Here is a 20,016-nt window from a genome sequence, read left to right on the forward strand (position 1 = left end):
AATAAAGAAAAGAAAATCATGAGGATTAATTATAAAGTTAAATATTTGCTATTTTTGAAAATTACTCACTGAGCCGCTTTAAATTGTGTTTGCTCTTGATTGGTACTTGAATACCAGAATTTCATTATTTTGGTAAAATATTTTACACCCTTCAGTTCTAGCACCCTTCATGAGGACTCGAGGTTCAACAATGTCATCACCCACTGTTAAAACTTACGCAATCATGATTGCTGCTCTTGCTCAATGTGCTAGAATTGAGGAGTGCTTCAAACATATAGCTGATATGAGCAGTATAATACACGTTTGAAAATTAGAGATGCAAGTGGTTAAAGTAATAACACGTGTTAAATATACTAATGAGCTTAAAAAAAAAGACGCCACAAAATTTGGACATCTTAATACACTATAAGGCCCATTGAATAAAAAAACGGTCTTTTAGTCTATGATCAATAAATTTACTATATGAGTTTCAATATACTTTGGAAATAATATTTTTGATACATAATAATAAAATTTATAGAAAAAAAGTCTCCATTTAACAGGTTCAAAATCTAGTACAAACAAGAGAACCCTCTTTTATAACATCGCTACCCTTAATGATGCTCTTAAGAATAAGAGAGCTACTTAGAGCATCTTTAGGAGAGATACTTTCCTAGCATCAAGTTTTTTCATCTTCAGGAGAGTCACATGTTGATGAAAACACCAAAAAAATACTAAATCGGCCAAAATTTGGTTCCAGCTTTGGTGCTGTATCAAATCTCTCATGCGGTTTTTCCAAAACCGCATGGCTTTTCTAACACCGCATGGGCTTGGGCTGCTAAGTGGGCTTCTATGGCGCGGTTTTGTCAACACCGCCTGGGCTTGGGCTTCTATTGGCGCGGTTGTACCAACACCACGTGCATTTTTTCCAAAAATTAGGAACTATGAAAAACAAGAAATTAAAAATTGTGCAATTGAAGAAATTAAGAATTGTGCAATTGAAGAAATTAGGAATTGTGCAATTGTATCTAAAAATGATAAAAATGATTATGATTATGTATCCAAAATGATAAAAATGATTCAAAATCTATGATTATGATTATGTATCCAAAACGATAAAAATGATCCAAAATCTATGATTATGATCCAATATCCAAAATGATCCAAAACCTATCATATTATATAAAATTTATTTAGCTCTCTTCTTACGCCCCTTACCACTTGATGCCTCTCCTATCTCTATTTGGATGTTTCGAACCTGCTCCTATAAGTTCCTAACTTGAGAACCAATATCTTCTCTGTCTGCACGAATATTAACTACCTCAGCCTGAAGTTCCTCATATCCCTGATGTTGTTGCATGTACACCTGCTGATAGGGATGTCCATCTTGCCCGAAACCCGAAATCTGCCCAAAACCCAAACAAAATACCCGCACCGAACCCTTCCCGAACCCGACAAAACCCAAACCGAAATACATAGGGTAGGGTTTGGTCACACTCTCTAAACCCGGACCAACCCGATAATTTAGCCCTAAACCCGTTAAAAGGGCTAAAAAACATGAAACCGAACCCAGACTGAAATCGAACCCCAAATCCGGTTTCAATTGCATACTACTAATCTCATATAAAAAAATGAGTTAGATAAATATTTGAATTATGATCTCATTTATGTTTACAATGATGTGTTATTTAATATATTGGATTATGAAAAAATTTATGTCGGGATTTCCAATTTTTTCAGTAATTGCACGTGATCATGTGTCTATAGTTAATTTCGAGCCCATCTATTTTTAAATCATATCAAATAATTATGTCCGAGTATAGATGATAATTACTTCCAAGTTTATTAGAAATTTTATTTTGTTTGAAAGATTGGTGGATAGCCGAAGAAAGAATAAAATGTAGATATATATTTCAAATAAAGTTTCTTATTGTCTTCTTTCTTCATTTATACCGGGCTTTATCCTACCCGAAACCCGAACCCGAGCCCGATGGGTACCCGAAATATAGGGTTAGGGTAGGGTTTGGTCACACTTCTTAACAAAATACCCGACTCTAAACCCGACCCACTGAAAACTTGTTCGGGTTAGGGTAACCCGATACTCGTTAAAAACCTGAAAAGTCAGGTTCGGGCTGGGTTGGGTACCCGTTTGGACATCCCTACCTGCTGAATATCCTCATACATTTTTCAAGTCTCGTCATATGCACATTGGGATTGTTGATATATTTGAGAATATGTCTCCTCTCTTTCTTAGCTATAATGATATACGACAGTCCTCATCCCATCAAACATACGAACTTTGTTCTCATATCTTTCCCGAACCTCAGCCTGAAAATCCAAGAAAATACAGTATGAGTACATATTATATATATAATGAAGAAGATAAATAAAACAACTAAACTCATCGTGGTATACTGATCAATCTGCAGCTCTAACTCATAGAAACGAGCATCAGGCACCTCAGGAATGGAAATGTAAGTAGCCTCCCCATCAAGTCTACACACGGCAAACATTTGAGGATTACTGGCAGACATAGGAGCTGGATGATATGCATTCAAAGGTTGTGGGTTGTAAACAGGCTGTGGCAGATGAGGAATACGTAGCTCATGTCTCATCCCTTCTAGGCCCACAAATTAAAGTCGAAATTGCTAGCCCGACTAACAGGGGGCAACAACGGACCCATGGAGACACAATTCCACAATCTATAATACTGATCAGCAGTCTACTCAACAACAAAAGAAGACACATCTGGCCAAGGACCACAACTGGCATGAACTTCATGAACTTGAGTTCTACTCCATGACTTAGCATCACTAACATCTGGTATGGGAGCACATGGAACTCCATAACGTCTAGTCATCTGTTTCCAACATATGTCGCCACAGTACCAAACCTTACAGTCACGTGCGACAAAAATAACTCTGTGACGTGACAAAACACAAGCATGTTGTACAACTGGATCGTAAAAGGTAGTAGACAAACGCTAATGTCTCTACTCAATAGATGACAATGATCTAATATCAATCTGAGCACGAGCCATATAGACATTATTTCTAATATGCCCCCTGTTACGAGTCAAGTGAGCCCTTGACCAATTAGCAAATCTAGGACGAATATCAGCAATCATGTCTATGTTAGGACAAAGACAACAGAAGTACTCATAAAACCAAATCTCTAAAAGTCCTGTGAATCCTGCAATCTGACGACTTCTACTTCTGAATATCTGTGAAGATTTATCTAACGCCGATATCAATGTGGTATATACTGAGCTACCAATGTCATAATCTCTCATATTATGCAAATCAGAAACATAAGCATAATATCCAAGTCGTACCGTAGAATGACCATTTGGAAACAGAACATGCCCAATAAAAAACATAAAAAAGCCTTAACATACACATTATCACCCTCACTACTAGGTAGAACAGTCAAAGCTAACTCCGCTCGTGTATCAGGATCCAAGAGGGGTTCCATATATGCAGTTTTAATATGAGATAGGTTAATACCAGAAGAATCATAAGCATCCACATTCAAGTGAGAAAAACTCATAAGCATACTACCAATATTCTCATAATTTGTATTAAAATATATCGGTTGGCCTATATCGATACTAGCTCAACCCAGAAATCATGATGAAGTCTAGTGGTGTGAACCCTAACTCCGTACAAGGAAAATGAAATATATGAGTTTTATTTCATCATCTTTCTACTAAAGCTATGACCACTGCCCAATTAGTCTTCTCATAATCTACAGCAACCAAAAGACCCAAAAGTGTACACAGAATACTATTTCTAATATGTACAAATTCATCCAAACTCTTAATAACCTTCCACCACTCTCTAACACCAAGTAAAGCCGATCTAACTCGGTAGTCAATAACTTGCTGATATTATGAAAACAAAAATAATGCATATAAGATAAATAGTTAATTTGTCCAACTCAACTAATTAATACATAATATTCAAAATATTTAATCAAAACTAATTAATTACCTAAGAATTAGCCACTGCACTCGACACGTGTTTTGTATCACGTGTAGAAGACACAACTTGCATATCAAGTGTTTCATCGGGATTAAATTGCCAATCGAAGTCGTTCATTTGATACTCAAGTACATACGGATGTCTATCAGTCGGCGCGACGTCCTCGACTTCTTCTCCCCCACCGTCTTGTACTTCCTCGAGTTCTTCTACCTCTATTTTATCACCAATGTCGTTTGTGTACTGCCAATACACATCATCATCACCGTCGAAAAGGTTGAAAATGATCCATATAAAATTTAAAGAGTTTAGGTAGGTTTTTGTTTTTTTTACTAAGGAGAGGGTTTATAATTGAGAGAAAAGTTAAAAGTGATTGAACCACGCGGTTTTGGTCATCTTTATATAAAAATAGCACGCGGTGTCCACTCTTTTTCTGTGAACAAATTTTATCCCAAGTAGCCAGTGCAATTAAGAGCATTTGCAATGCAGGTGAATAAGGGGGGTTTGTGACTATAGTCACCAATTTTGTTGGAAAATGGCTGTGCAATGAAGAGGTGAAAAACTGGTGACTTTAGTCTCTAGTTGATTTCAAGGTGAAACCTTTCACCGAGATAGTGGTTGACTTGTTAACTTCGGACGGGATGTTGGATTCCGTCTCGTGTATTTTTTTCGATTTTTTTTTCGGACGGAATGTTTCATTCCGTTTCGCGTGTTTTTTCGATTTCTTTTCGGTTTTTTTTAACTTCAGACAAAATACCGGACGGGATGTTACATTCCGTCTTGATCATAAAGCCTCAAGACGGAATCTAACATCCCGTCCGAGATATTTTATTCACCTTTGCATTGCACAACTTCACCTTGTTTTTTTTGTTTTTCACAAAACGAATGCTATTAAAACCCATCCCCATTTCTGTTGAAAATATCGCCGACATGCGATAAGCTTCGATATTCTACCCGTCCAAAGGGTTTAACGAGAGTATTTTTCATTTTTTCTACCTCCTTCAACTCAAAACTCAAAACTCGAGAAAATGGGTGTCGTTGAAGACACCCCCCCAATAATAAGAATCAACAAACAACACCTCGCGGCGCCCATAAAATCAGCAGTCGACAAATTCCAACTACTACCAGAATTTCTAAAAGTTCGAGGACTGGTAAAACAGCATTTAGATTCATTCAATTACTTTATAGAAACTGGAATAAAAAAAGTAGTACATGCAAACAATATTATTACATCCATTGTTGATCCTGGACTATACTTGAAATACACTGACGTGAGAATAGGAGACCCTTCTATTAAGCTAGACCATGCAGTTAAACAACTCACTCCTCATATGTGTCGTCTTTCCGATATTACTTATGCCGCTTCCATATTGGTTGATATTGAGTATACTACTGGTGCTGGGGTTAATAATTTAAAGAGGAAGGTTGAAAGGAAGAATGTTGAGATTGGGAGGTTACCTATTATGTTGAGGAGTCATAAGTGTATTTTGTATGGGAAGGATGAAGCCGAACTTGCTAAGTTGCGTGAGTGCCCGCTTGATCCTGGAGGCTATTTTGTTGTTAAGGGGACTGAGAAGGTTGTTTTGATACAAGAACAGCTTTCCAAGAATAGGATTATTATTGATTCTGATAGGAAGGGGAGATTGATGGCCTCGGTTACTAGTAGTACTGAGGTGACTAAGAGTAAGACGAATTTGATTATGGATAAAGAGAAGATATATTTGGAACTGAATGCGTTTGAAAAAGTGGTTCCTATTATGGTGGTTATGAAAGCTATGGGAATGGAGAGTGATCAAGAGGTTGTACAGATGCTTGGAAGAGATCCTAGGTACGCTACTTTACTTTTGCCGTCTATTCAGGAATGTGTGAAAGAAAATGTTCATACACAGCAACAGGCTTTGGAGTTTCTTGATAAGAGGGTGCGTAAGTTTTTATATAATTCAAATGTTTCACAGGAAGGTAGAGCTTTGATTGTTCTCCGGGACGTGTTTATTGCCAATGTTCCTGTTCATCAGCATAATTTCCGCCCAAAATGTATGTATGTTGCTGTGATGTTGAGGCGCATGATGGAGGCATATTTGAATAAGGATGCGATGGATGATAAGGATTATGTTGGGAACAAGCGGTTGGAACTGTCTGGTCAGTTGATATCGCTGCTTTTTGAGGATTTGTTCAAGACAGCAAACAGTGATATTAAAAAGAGGGTAGACGCAGTCCTGGCAAAACGATCTACTCAGTTTGATTTTCTTCAATACATAAAGGGAGATATTATTACTAGAGGCCTAGAAAATGCCATGGCTACTGGTAACTGGGATCTCAAACGTTTCAAGATGCACAGGAAGGGAATGACACAGGTGCTGGCAAGGCTCTCTTTCATTGCATCGCTTGGCCACATGACAAAGATCCAACCACAATTCGAGAAGTCGAGAAAAGTAAGTGGACCAAGGGCATTACAACCTAGCCAGTGGGGAATGCTTTGCCCTTGCGATACTCCTGAAGGTGAAAGTTGTGGATTGGTGAAAAACTTGGCCCTGATGACTCATGTTACAACTGATGAAGAGGACGGTCCATTAGTTTCTCTATGTCGCAGTTTGGGCGTGGAAGACTTGGAACTAATGTCAGGAGAAGAGCTTCATTCCGCAAACTCATTTTTGGTCATTTGTAATGGGCTCATTCTTGGCAAGCACAGGAAGCCACAGCATTTTGCTAATGCCTTGAGGAAATTGCGAAGAGCAGGCAGAATTGGTGATTTTGTTAGTGTGTTCGTCAATGAGAAGCAGCGGTGTGTGTACATTGCTTCAGATGGAGGTCGTGTTTGTCGTCCACTTGTTGTTGCTGACAAGGGTGTTTCCAGGATTAAGGAACATCATATGAAAGAGTTGCGAGATGGGGCCCGCACCTTCAATGACTTTTTACGTGAAGGATTGATAGAGTATCTTGATGTGAATGAGCAGAATAATGCTTTGATTGCTTTGTACGATGGGGAAGCTGAACCAGAGACAACCCATATTGAAATAGAGCCTTTCACCATCTTAGGTGTTTGTGCTGGACTTATTCCATTTCCCCATCATAATCAGTCACCCAGAAATACGTATCAGTGTGCTATGGGGAAACAAGCTATGGGGAATATTGCTTACAACCAGTTATACCGAATGGACTCTTTACTTTATCTTCTGGTGTATCCTCAGAGGCCGCTATTGACAACAAAAACGATTGAGCTGGTTGGATATGATAAGCTTGGAGCAGGGCAGAATGCAACTGTTGCTGTTATGAGTTACAGTGGCTATGACATTGAGGATGCAATAGTCATGAACAAGGCTTCTCTTGACCGCGGTTTTGGTCGTTGCATTGTAATGAAGAAATTATCTGCAGTTTGTCAGAAATATCCAAATAATACAATGGATAGAATAGTCCGACCTCAAAGAGTGGGAAGAGATGCGGAAAGGACGCAGTTATTGGATGATGATGGACTTGCTTCACCTGGGGAAATAATCAGACCATATGACATTTACATTAACAAACAGTCGCCTATCAATACAAAATCCACTTATGAATCTTCTAAGGGGTTACCAGATAATGCATACAAGCCTTCTATACAGACATACAAAGGTGCTCGCGGGGAAACAGCTGTGGTTGATAGAGTACAACTCAACTCAGACAAGGATAATAACTTATGTTTCAGATTTATAATTCGCCATACCCGTAGGCCAGAGGTAGGTGATAAATTCAGCAGCAGACATGGGCAGAAAGGTGTTTGTGGTACCATCATTCAGCAGGAGGACTTCCCATTCTCCGAGCGTGGCATATGCCCTGATTTGATTATGAATCCTCATGGATTTCCAAGTCGAATGACAATAGGGAAGATGATAGAGCTTCTTGGTGGAAAAGCTGGGGTTTCATGTGGTAGATTCCATTATGGCAGTGCTTTTGGGGAGCCAAGTGGCCACGCAGACAGAGTTGAGGCTATCAGTGAAACCCTTGTGAAGAATGGGTTCAGCTACAGTGGCAAGGATTTCATCTACTCGGGTATAACTGGGTGTCCACTTCAAGCATATATCTTTATGGGACCAATATATTATCAGAAGCTGAAACACATGGTTCTTGATAAGATGCATGCTCGAGCTAGAGGGCCCCGTGTCATGCTAACTAGACAACCTACAGAAGGGAGAAGTCGTGATGGAGGACTGCGTCTAGGAGAAATGGAACGTGATTGTTTGATTGCTTATGGAGCGAGTATGTTGATTTTTGAGCGGTTAATGATCTCTAGTGACCCATTTGAGGTTCAGGTTTGTCGAGCATGTGGTATGTTGGGCTATTTTAACCATAAGGTCAAGACAAGCGTTTGTTCCTCTTGCAAAAATGGGGATAACATCTCTACCATGAAACTTCCATACGCCTGCAAGCTTTTATTCCAGGAACTCCAGTCGATGAACGTTGTCCCACGTTTGAAACTGACTGAAGCATGACCATTCGGTTAGTAACCTTCATTTTGGTTATAATTGTGATTCTAATTTCGGGTTTTAGTTTTTTCCGTTGATTTTACTGCTTCTTAAGACACCATTTTGGTCATTTGTAATGGGCTCATTCTTGGCAAGCTATGGTTTTAAAACTGTCAAAGTAAGTTTGGTTGAAAAATGATTTCTATCTTTGTCGTGTTTGTTTTTTTTCTCCATGCCATAACTGTATGTTGATTTATGGCTCATTGCTTACTTTCTTTCATGTTTGTCCCTTGACATGCTTTGTGCTATTGCATATAAACTGAGTGTATTTTTAAGATTATCCTGGCAATTGTAATTGCGTTCAATGCTACGTGATACAGTTAATGTCTATGTACAAACACGACTTGTTCATTGTTCTTGGTCACACTTTTTTTATTTTGTTTTTTCAAAGAACAATTGCTGGGAGCCTTAATGTTTGTGTAGAATTTTGCCAATATATGTTATCATTGTACATATGCTTTTTAGACATTTCTATTGTATAAATCACCTTTGTTGTAGTTTTGATCTGGGAATGACAGTCACTGGGTTAGGTATATCAAAATAGGATACGAAGTCTCTGTTTATTTTTGGTTTGTGATTGAGGTTGAACTAGATAAGATGTGGGAGGTTCACACATAGTATGGGGAAAACACTGTTCTAAAAATCGGTCTAGGCGGCCGCCTAGGCACTAGGCGGTGCCCAACCGACTCGCCTAGGCCCTAGTCGTTTAAAAAATCGGTGGACCGACTAGGCGGGTCTAGGCGGCCTCTAGGCGGTCCAGTCAAGTTTTTTTTTTTTTTTTTTTGAATGATTAAATGTCGAAAAATAAATGCCCGTGTAGGCTTAAGATTTGAATGAGTTTAAAAGACTTAAATCTAATGTAAATTATATGCCACTATAACAAAGAGTACGTTTTTATATGAAGTCAATATTCCTCAACTATTATGCATTTTTGTAATAAGTATATTTGTTTGTGTTTATTTTTTGAGTTATAGTAAATAATTTTCTTCATTTCTTGTAGTATATGTTTGTATTACTATATATATAAGGGAAAAAACCGCCTAGCGCCTAGCCTGTCTAGGTACTGCCTAGAAGGCCTAGGCGCTAGGCGCTCTCCCACCGCCCGACTACCGCCTAGCGTTTTTTAGAACACTGGGAGAAAATTTGGAATTATGTTCAAGTGATTTGACTTGGGGCATCGTATATTTTTGTTTCGCAGAATGGGTTAGATACCAAGGTGGAGAAGTCAAGAAAGCAATTGAAGGAGAGGAAGAACAGGGGTAAGAAGATCCGTGGAGTTAAAAAGGTAACTACTGTAATTTCAAATATATGGTTGTACAAGACTCCCTGTTACCTTTGGCATAATTCTTATATGAAATCTTTTCCTGTTTTGCAGACTAAGGTTGGGGATGCTGCCAAGGCTGGAAAGAAGAAGTAAATTGAGATCAAGATGTGTCTCTGGTTCCTGTTTCTGTTGTATTTGGTTTCATTTTCTTATGAGTAGGAAAGAGACAGAATTATAATTTTGGTGGTTAGAGTCTATCTATTAATTTAAGGTTTTATGAGTCTCTCTCTCGGTGAGTGTTGTTTTCAGTACTAATGGATTTTAAATTGCATTTATAGTAACGAATTGAGTGGTTTTATGCATTCATTCCAAGTCCCATTTATACACTTATGAAGTACATAAATCTAGTTAGTCAGGTATTTGCCCTGTATATCAGCTATTTCAAGCAACAGAATGCTTGTGTGCTTGGATTTTGTTAATGTGGCACTATCAAAAGCCTAACTAACAGTGAAAGTAAATGTGTTCCGTTGCTGTGCCTCCTCATTCTTTCAAGCCTTCGTTCACTCACTAAAAGCTTGAGAGCTTCAGTCTAAAAAAAAAGAGCAAGAAGAAGAAAAAGTGCTTCAGTTTTTGAGAGCTTCAGTTTCAAAAACGGAAAAAAAAAGGTATATCCCTTCAGCATTGATGTCTGTCAAAAAGGTTGTAATCTTGGTCACGAACTCAGTGGTAATAACACTTTACTATCTCAAATCCAGAATGCTCTGACTGACCCTCAGCGTGTCCGCCGCACCTTCTATTATAGAATATATTGGAAACCCTTGGCTGAAGATGTGAGCACTTTATTATTTTCTACTATTAGTTATCATCTTAATTTTCATTATCACATTTATTTATTTAAGTTTTTTTTTTTGAGAGTGCATTTTAATAAACCAAGCTAATCAACCTAATTCAGAGTTGTGTGCTTTTCCACAGATGGATGGTTTTGCTGGTATAGAAGCTGAGTATCACTGCAAAATTAACTGGGTGAGTCTATTTGTAATTTTTTTTTAAAGGTCTTCTATGGTCATTAGCAAGGTCTGAATTCCATTTACAGTAAATTAGAGCAGAAGTCGCCCACTAATCAGATTGCATCTTATGTGTCATACAACCATTATTTTGATATTGGGTGTTGTATTTCAGTTAGTATTGGTTTCCTACAAAAAACTTTCTTCCTTTTGCTCTATGCATACACGTTTTATGAGCTTACAAATGAAACACACTTCATTCTCCTTTTTCTTTCCCCCCATACATGGAGCCCTTACCATGATATTTGGTATCATGGTGTAACTGCTCGAGTTTAGATGGCGTTTTAACGTTAATCCATTAATGGTTTCAGTTTTTTGTGTTTTTTCGGGGAATGGGACTGTTGAGCCTTATTTATATGCTGTTGGGCAAAGGGGACATAGATTAAGTATTTGGTTTCTCCATTCTCCGTAACCACCAACACAAAGTAGTATTTTTTATTTTTTTCCAAAATACCAAGCACATACATAATTTGCGTCTCATGAGTGACTGTGGATACTTCCATTAGTACCAGTGAAAACAAGTTTAGTTTTATTGAAGGTAAGTATAGGCAGGGGGAGGGGTGCATCTCATGAGTGACTGTGGATACTTCCATTAGTACCAGTGAAAACAAGTTTAGTTTTATTGAAGGTAAGTATAGGCAGGGGGAGGGGAGCCAACATTCTCTGTTGCTTCCATAGTATTTCCATTCTTTATTATTTTAGATTGTGTGTTTCTCATATCCAATGTAATCTTCTTTCCTTATGTTTCCATTGATAGTTTCATTAGAGTTTTGTTTGTTTTTCTGTCTGTCTTTCCGCTACAGCATTTATAGTTTGATGTTTGCATTGCCTACTCAAGTCATCTATTCTCGGGATCTTTGTTCTAGGAAATATGTCCAATCAATACTTGGTATGCATGTTCCTTTCTCTTTTGTGGATAAATATGCTCTTTGATCTGATAAAAAATCATTTTAATTGTTCAAGACATTCAATATTTGCGTTTAAACTTTCAGGAGTATAGATCTCACCTTATGGGTATGATTGGTTATTAAATGGTTTATGTTCCTTCTTTTAATGTTGTTATCGTATAATGAAATATATTGTTTGCTTTGGAGCTTGAATTTGGTATCATGGTGCTTGAATGGTACTATCATTATATGGTTTTAGCACTCGAGTTTAGATGGTGTTCTAACGTTAATCCATTAATTGTTTCATTTTTTTGTGTTTATTGTGGGAATAGGACCATTGAACCTTATTTATATGTTGTTTGTCAAAGGGAACGTAGATTAAGTATATGGTTTCTCCATTCTCCATAACCACCAACACAAAGTAGTATTTTTTATTTTTTGCCAAAATACCAAGCAAATACATAATTTGTGTCACACGAGTGACTGTGAATACCCCCATCCCAGTACCAATGAAAACACGTTTAGTTTTATTGAAGGTATAAGTTTAGGCAGGGGGAGGGGAGCCAATATTCTCTGTTGCTCCACGCCTCCACCTGAGTGTGAGCGACATTGGTAGAAGCTGTAATTTGTAATTTATGTGGGGCGAAAGTAGTTAGTTGGGGAGCTTGGAGGTAAACATGAGTTCTATTCTTTTTGTTTCATTTTAAGTTTTTATCGTGTGGAAATATAGATTGTTATAGTTATTTCCCAAAAAATACAAAATGAAGGCAAATGCAATGCTGGTATAGGGTGGATCATATTCTAGAACTGCTATATATGCCACCAGTTTGATGCGCTCTTGATGGTCGAATGTCAAAATAAGTATTTGGATGTTGCTTATCATGTGTCAAAGGAAGAATTGATTATCTGTAAATTCCATCAATTCCGAGTTGTGATAGTGGGTATTGATTAATCAATTTGTTGCACATATATTTGGTCTGCTAATCTAAGTCGTTGCTGAACGTTTGGTTCCACATATTTGGTCTAGGAAGAATTGCTTCCAAGCAAAGAAGGATATGGCGGAGACGTCATAAATTTTTCCGAAAGTTAGTAGAGGGAGCTCCTCAAAGGCTTAAAAAATATCTTTAAAATCAGTACCATGATTTTGTTATTATGTTTTTAGGTACTTAATCAAATGAGTGGGGAGGGTTTAGTGTTTCATAACTTGCACCTACATGTGAAGATAATCTGACGTTCGGACATAAACCATAGAACATGGTAAACACTACATCTTTTTTAAGTTTCCTTTCAAGATTTTGTTTTCAATAGTCTGTAACTATGCAACCTATCATATAGATTCATTTTAAAATTTTAGCATTATCTGCAATACCAATTGAATTTAGGCTCTCGATGGGTATTGTAAATAATAGTGATGCAGAAAAGTTACTGCATTATTGATGTTTAGCTTCTTGGCTTATGTAGATGTTGATCGGCACTATATATCATCTATATGAATGGTGTAATCAAGAGTTACTAACCTTTGGCGTCGTCTCATTTAGCATGCAAAGGGGAGGTCAAAAGTTTGACAGTTTGAGACTGTCAATACAATGAAATATGCAAATATTAGTTGTCCGAAACTGAAGGTTACCCAAGGACATCAAGGGTTCAAGGAACAATTATGTTTAGGTTTATTTTTATTTTTTTGGTTTTGGTTTTTGTTTTCTTTTCACAAAGAGAATCAAAGTGTAAAACTGTATTTGATTGAAAATTTGAAAGTTCTATCATTAGTCAGACTGCATCCTTAGTCAGGTATTTACTTCGGACTACTTTCTGAAATCTCCATCTTCTTCCAATTGAGTATTCATTAAGATCTTTATGGTGTTGATAACCTATTTTCCCATGGGAAAATGTTGTTGATCCAGGAAAATGGATATACTTTTTCTTCAATGCGCAGCACTATAAATGCACTCGATGCGCAGTGTTCTGCACCGTCGATTTCGAATCTTTCATCGAAACTGAATAAGGGTAAAACCGGTAGATCAGTTGTTTAACTGGCTACACCAAGTTACCAAATCTCTACTGTTTCGCTGATCTCTCCTGGCTTCCAAAGAAGAAAAAGGAAGTTACTCTTCATTATCAACCTTCATCGCCTCCTCCTTCACCTCAAAACTGATACAATTGAAAATGAGTGTTTAAGAATCTGACAAGCATTTTTTTGGTTGTTGTTGTGGTGGGTACAGGCTTTAGAAGAGATAATTTTGAGGTTCATTTATAACTACGGCCTATCTTTCATGTTTCCCAGAAGATTAGAAAGGCTGTGAGTGTCTCTCTCCCCTCTATGTATGATTCGATTTAAATTATTGGTTGCAACAATTAGGTTTTGACATTTGCAGTACTTTTTTTCCAGGTTATTATTGCAAGACAGTTCCATTTCAATTATGCAACTCCAGATCGTTCCGGTCAAGAGATGTTGCGAACAATGACACCCCTTCCGACAGAGCACTGGCCTTTTGCAAGGTTGGTAGTACAACGCAATCCTCATGCATTTAAAAAAATATATATATTTGCGAATATTATATGGTTGACTGTGTTTCTTTATTGTCTCATTGTAGCAAGGAAGAGCAAAGAGGTTTCTGGTTTTCCAGCCCTCACACTCCAAAAGCACCTAAACATGGTCCTCGGCCTCCTCGTTTCAAAGGGGATGCTGAAATACGTCAAATTACTACTGTGCGCTTTCAGGAATCAGTATTGACATCGAAGAGCATGCCTACCAGGCTACCGGCTTACCGAAATCAGTATGCAAATCTTCACTAATTCCTCTGCAGTTTTTCTTAGCTCTTATTCCCCTTGTGTGAAAATTTGTATATAGCTCTACTTTTTCTCCGCCCTCCAGTAGGGTAAGTAGAAGAGATTATGCAGTTTTGTACTCTGTCATGAAGGTAGTAGTTGTTTTAGAAATTTAGATCTCCAGTAGGGTTGAGTGTTGATCAGATATGATTGGCAATATGGTTTGCTAATTGTAGCTGTTGTACATTGTACATCAGTCAAAGGTTGTAACGTAGCGGAAGCATATGAATAGTTCATTGGAAATTTGAAAATTAATTAGTAGAATAAACATAAGTAAACATGAAAAGTTTTGATTGAATTAAGTGATGAATAATAATGATTTTTGTACATGGAGCTCTTTATGTAGAAACTTGCTAAAAACACTAAAAACATGTTTCTTAGGCTAGGTATAACTTTAAGTTAGCTTCTTAATGCTAATACGGCTCACAATAGAACCTATAGATTTTTATAAATAGTTTAGGAATACTAAAAACGAAAATATAAATAGTTCTAATTAAACTAGGACTCAAACTACAAAATAGAAGCTAATCACTTAAACACAAAATGAACACTTCCTAAGCTCATTAAATAAACTAAAAGGATAATAGGAAACTAGGGAAGCTACTTCTAAAAACAATTATTGTCAAGATCTCTTGCATTAGGTTGACTCTTTGAAATAATTTTTTTGGAACATGGAATTCACAAGGTTGATGATGTTCTTGACGATTTGAAATTTGAAAGAAAACATTATGACTTTTTCTTGAATTACTTGGTCTCGGATAACGAGTTGTACGACGATTTGGATGATGCGGATGTCGTCATATAGGCAGTTGTGATGAAGAGGAGTTGTTAAGTGATGAGGAATAGTTTGGCCAAAACTGGAAGGGAGTTGATCTGGTCTGGGTGGTTTTTTACGTATTCTATTAGATAGGGCAATTTTTCGCTTGGTATGAGTGATTTCCGGTTACAAGATCAACTTAGTCTAAGTCTAAGATCTATAACGAGGGGGAAATTGCTAATTTTTTGGGGTGTGGTGTTCACTTTTTTCCCCTTACATATTTATATTTGGTTTGCCTTTGGGAGCTAAAAACAATTCCAATGGTACTGGAGCAAGATGATAGAGAAAGTTGTTTCTTGTTTGGTGGGGGTAAAAGTCTAAGTGTCTTTTCTAAATGGGGCGATTGACTTTGATATACTCCACTCTTTCCAATATTTCTAACTATAATATTTTACTTTACCTAGTTCCTTTGGATGTGGTGAAACATTTGTGTTAGTTATTTAAAATATCCAACTTTCTATTCTAGGGGATTTGGAAGAACTTCTTCCCATATAGAGTTGAGGATTAGAAAATACTTTTCGTCAGAAAATACTTTTTTCTCTTATCTAAGGTTGAGGATTAACCTGTGAAGATTATAACTGCTTTTTCTACTTGATATTTTGTTTATCAAATATAATCAAAGTGGTGTTTGGTAGATGAGAATTGCTAGAATGGGCATTGATGACATTTGTGCGGAGATGGGAAGCAAACAAGGAGTTGCCAATATGTTTCTGACCTAGTAAACAAAAATTATAAACCCTTTTCAATATCAATGCAATTACGAAACTGGTAAAGACGATGATAAATGATAGATTGATATTACTGTTTTGTCGAATTCTTTGAAACGAGGAAATTGGTAAGAAGAAAATGAGGAATGCTATGAGTTTATATTTGAATGGAAACAATTAACTAACAATTCTTTCTTTGGGTGTATCTATCCGGATTTTTGTGCACCTTAGATACAAGTTTATAATGAAAGATTACAATTTGTCATGGGCTTGGAAGTCTTCAACTTATTCATAATGTTATTGGTAGTAGCTGGATTCAGTAGCTGGAATTGAAAAATCAATGCTTACATAGGTATATATTAGCTGCAACAAATTGTAAGATCAAAACAAAGAAATTTACTGTAGTATTAGACAATCTTCTGTCAGCATATTTAGTTATTATGTCAAGTAGTAATCAAGTGAGCGGACCAAACATTCTGGGCCGGGGGGGGGTATGTGGCCCAAAATGTAGTTTGGTTGGTTTATGTCCGTCTGTCCCCATTTTTCTCCACTCTTTTCTTCTCTTTGTCAGTAACTCCTCCCTCTCCCTCTCCAGGCATCTTCGTCTCTAATTTTGCATCTCCTGAAATCCCATCTATAACCCTTCGTCTCCAATTCTAATTCAACTTCCTGTTAGTGCTCCAATTTCTTGGTTTCAACAAAGAAACCGCTTAGTCTATGAATTTTTTTGCTCAGGAAGAGCAAATGAAAGTGCAATCAAGTATTTTTCTCTCTCATTGCTAAGATCAATTAAGCTTGATTTCTATGTTCATTCATTGTTTAATTTCGTTTTTCAATTTCAATTTTGATTGATCGTAAAATTTCTTTATTATTTTTGTGAAATTTACTAGCAATTCAAAATGGGTAATAAAGAATACGCCATTAGTGTTATTAGAGCGGAGGTATAGGGGCTTATGCAACTGAAGTGAAACCACCTTTTATTTATCCCATTGATAGCCAAAGAATGATTCCAAGGAATTAGGAATAGTGGGCCTTAAAAACAGATTTAAGGCAAGTAATAAAAACATACCTTGTCAATTTTTTGTTTTGCATTACCTTTGTGTCTGTACTATGCAAATCATGCCACCTAAGTGGCTAAGTAGATGGAAGCAAGAGCTGCATGCCTAGATTCTCAAGCTCTTAATTTATGTTCCTTTGTTTTGGTTTGGAACTTTTGTGTGTTGAACTTGGGTTCCATTTGATAGGCGATTGGAACTATCTACTTATGTTGTTTGTAATTGGGTGATTGTTTCTATGATAATCCTATTGTAGAATGGTGTTTTAATATCTTGTTTCAATGGATAGCACCACCAAGCTGATGCTATTAGTCTCTATTGGAAAGGTGGATATTTGGTATTGTTACTAGTGAAAACGAATGTAGATGCGTTTAGTGGTGTGCCCAGGCCAGAAACTTTAAATCGTGTTCGAGCTCAGTTATGGGGCATTATTCATATGAATCTTTGAATAATAATGCATGCACTCGTGCTCTTTTTTGTAGTTTGGTAATGCACAGACTTAGTGTGTGGATATGCTGAAATTGTTTATAGATTCTATTGGTCCTGTATAATGAAGTTGTTAGATTCTATTGGACCACATTAATGGAGATTGTAGTAAATCGCTTGATAAAGTTGATGAGGTCTTTTCTGTCCAGTTACAATTTCATCTGAAGCCTCTTTGTTTTTCATCATATCTGTTAAAATCAATGTACCATCTAGTAGGTGAGACTGATAGTGTGTTCAGGGGCTGCTCCTGTTGATCCATTGATGGGTAGGCAATAGAGTTATTGCTTCTGGATATTGAGGGGAGTTTGTCATAGCGTCCAATCCAATGGTTGAACCATTGTTCAACGAGTAACTTTGTTGAATAACCATAGCATACGAGGGGCTCCGCTCACGCCCCACTGCTATGCAGTATACTAGTAAAAGTGTCTGGTTGGTGTGTTGATTATAGGTAGAGGGTCTGATGCAGTTAATGGAAGGGGAGCATGTCGGCCCCTTCAATCTCGGTAACCCTGGTGAATTCACCATGATGGAGCTTGCACATGTATTTTCCTTGTCTCTGTCTAGTTGTTTCAAAACTATATTGTTTTTGCAAAAATCAAAGAGGTAAAATGGTTGGAGTTGTACACTACACAGTAATGTGATGATCCTTGTGCCATGAAAATGCTACATGTATGCAGGTAGTGCAGGAGACAATAGACCCAAATGCAAGGATTGAGTTCTGGCCCAACACAGAGGACGACCTGCACAAGAGGAAGCCAGACACTACGATGGCTAAGGAGCTTCTAGGGTGGGAGTCTGTAGTTTAACTTCGTAAGGGTCTACCTCTGATGGTCACTGACTTCCTTCAGCGCATATTTGGTGACCATAAGCATAGTTCCTCTGACATGTCTTCTACTTCCACAGCGTAACTTAACTCTTTGTTGATATTGTGATAGCTGAACGTGAGATTGTTCTTTTCAAATTTCAGCACATGATATTCATCATTAGATATATGTATCTTTCGTGTAAAACACAAAAATTTACATAAATGTTTCATTGGGGATATGCAGAAGTTACTTTGGGACATCAGGCTAAAGCGGAAATAGTATATCCGATGAAACCAATCAAGGCATTTCAACACATTTATTTCCATATAATTAGGGAAGAGATACTCAAAGATATGTACTAATTTGCAACAAACCAAATTCTATCTTATAACCAGGGATTTGGTGTGCACATTTAATTATGAAAAAGACCCGTTGCTTGCGATTTGATGAGTAAGAATTGGGCTCATGTTGTAGCATGTTTCAAATTAACAGCAACGAACCACCATTTGCTAATTCTGATATAGAAGTCTGTAGTCACAATGCTTGCGTTCTCTTGACCAATTTGGCGCAGGATCAAGTGCAGTACCTTATGTCCTTATCAAAGGAGCAAGAAGCTGCAACAGGTGCACTCAGAATCTTAATGACTTGATGGGTTTTTCATCATCTATGCACGAGGAACTGTGATGACTTTGAAAAATAACATATTACATACGTGAGAATAGGAGTGTTTTATATTCTACAAAACAATAGATCTGACTCTGTACCATATTTGGGAAAATTTAAGAGTGATATCGTTTAAGGCCAAACACAAGCAAAGCTCCAACACCAGCAAGTTCAGCAAGTAGTCCAATAATTACACCAATTGGAGGCAACCAATCACCATTCCAGTGTTCACATCGTACCCTGCAAATTGCTTCTTTGGCGCATTACATTGCGGGCATATGTATGTATCCGGCTGCAGGTAAGGAAATAACAAAGATAAGGAAATAACAAAGATTAGAGCAGCGATACCAACGAAGTGCATGCAAAATGCAAAATTGGGTACTCTGACAAAGAGGGAAAAAAATACTCTATGAGATAAGAAGGCTTGCCTGTTCTTCAAATTTAAGATGCATGCAACTATACAAGCTAGCTTTATTTCTTCGTATTATTAAGTTACTCGTGAGTGTGCTTCCAAACACCTTTTCACAGCACACACCATACAAAAAGATAAGGATATTCAATCTTATAGTCAATTGCCAATGACCTAGCCAAATAGAGTGAACTCAAAAATAAAGCTATTATTCTCATACCTCAAAAATAGCAAAAGTGCAGTTGCAGGCCTAAGAGCAAGTCCAATAGAGAGCTGCTAAAAGGTGCCACATAGGTCTTTTAGCTTGCCCAGCTAAATTTGGCACCCCAAAATAAAAAAACCAATCCAATTGCGTTTTCTATTTTGAAGTACTAAATGATACGGACGGCATAGTTTCTGTGGTCTGTCTATTATTTTGTAACTTAAGTTGAAATTTTTTTGGACGGACGACACAGTTTCTATCGTCAAAATTTTACACACGAACAGCAAAAACTATACAGTCCGTCTCCCGAACTTATTATAACAGCTGCTAGCGAAGGTCTTAACTTTGGCTGGATTTTTGACTCCTTCCAAA

At 37.3% G+C, this 20,016-nt stretch overlaps 2 protein-coding genes across 2 annotated transcripts; both read left to right on the forward strand.

Annotated features, from left to right (window-relative positions):
- Window positions 1-4,859: 4,859 nt before the first annotated feature.
- NRPC2 (nuclear RNA polymerase C2) lies at window positions 4,860-10,088 on the forward strand. Its single transcript, XM_086570119.1, has 3 exons — window positions 4,860-8,432; window positions 9,657-9,743; window positions 9,834-10,088. The coding sequence occupies exon 1, from the start codon at window positions 4,988-4,990 to the stop codon at window positions 8,423-8,425; it is 3,438 nt and encodes a 1,145-aa protein (XP_086426245.1). The 5' UTR covers window positions 4,860-4,987; the 3' UTR covers window positions 8,426-8,432; window positions 9,657-9,743; window positions 9,834-10,088.
- Window positions 10,089-13,927: 3,839 nt separating this feature from the next.
- Window positions 13,928-19,328, forward strand: LOC147489110 (F-box protein At4g35930-like; the record flags this gene model as incomplete). Its single annotated transcript, XM_086574570.1, has 4 exons — window positions 13,928-13,969; window positions 14,060-14,169; window positions 14,265-14,447; window positions 18,242-19,328. Coding segments are annotated over 4 exons (339 nt in total), but the record flags the coding sequence as incomplete, so codon positions are not given.
- Window positions 19,329-20,016: the final 688 nt, after the last annotated feature.

Source organism: Coptis chinensis, chromosome 7 (genome assembly GCF_015680905.1).
Source record: "Coptis chinensis isolate HL-2020 chromosome 7, ASM1568090v1, whole genome shotgun sequence".
Taxonomy (NCBI): Eukaryota; Viridiplantae; Streptophyta; class Magnoliopsida; order Ranunculales; family Ranunculaceae; genus Coptis; species Coptis chinensis.

What these genes read in the sequence shown, in the direction of transcription:
- NRPC2 (XM_086570119.1), top strand. Translation starts at nt 4,988, where the DNA reads ATGGGTGTCGTTGAAGACACCCCCCCAATAATAAGAATCAACAAACAA.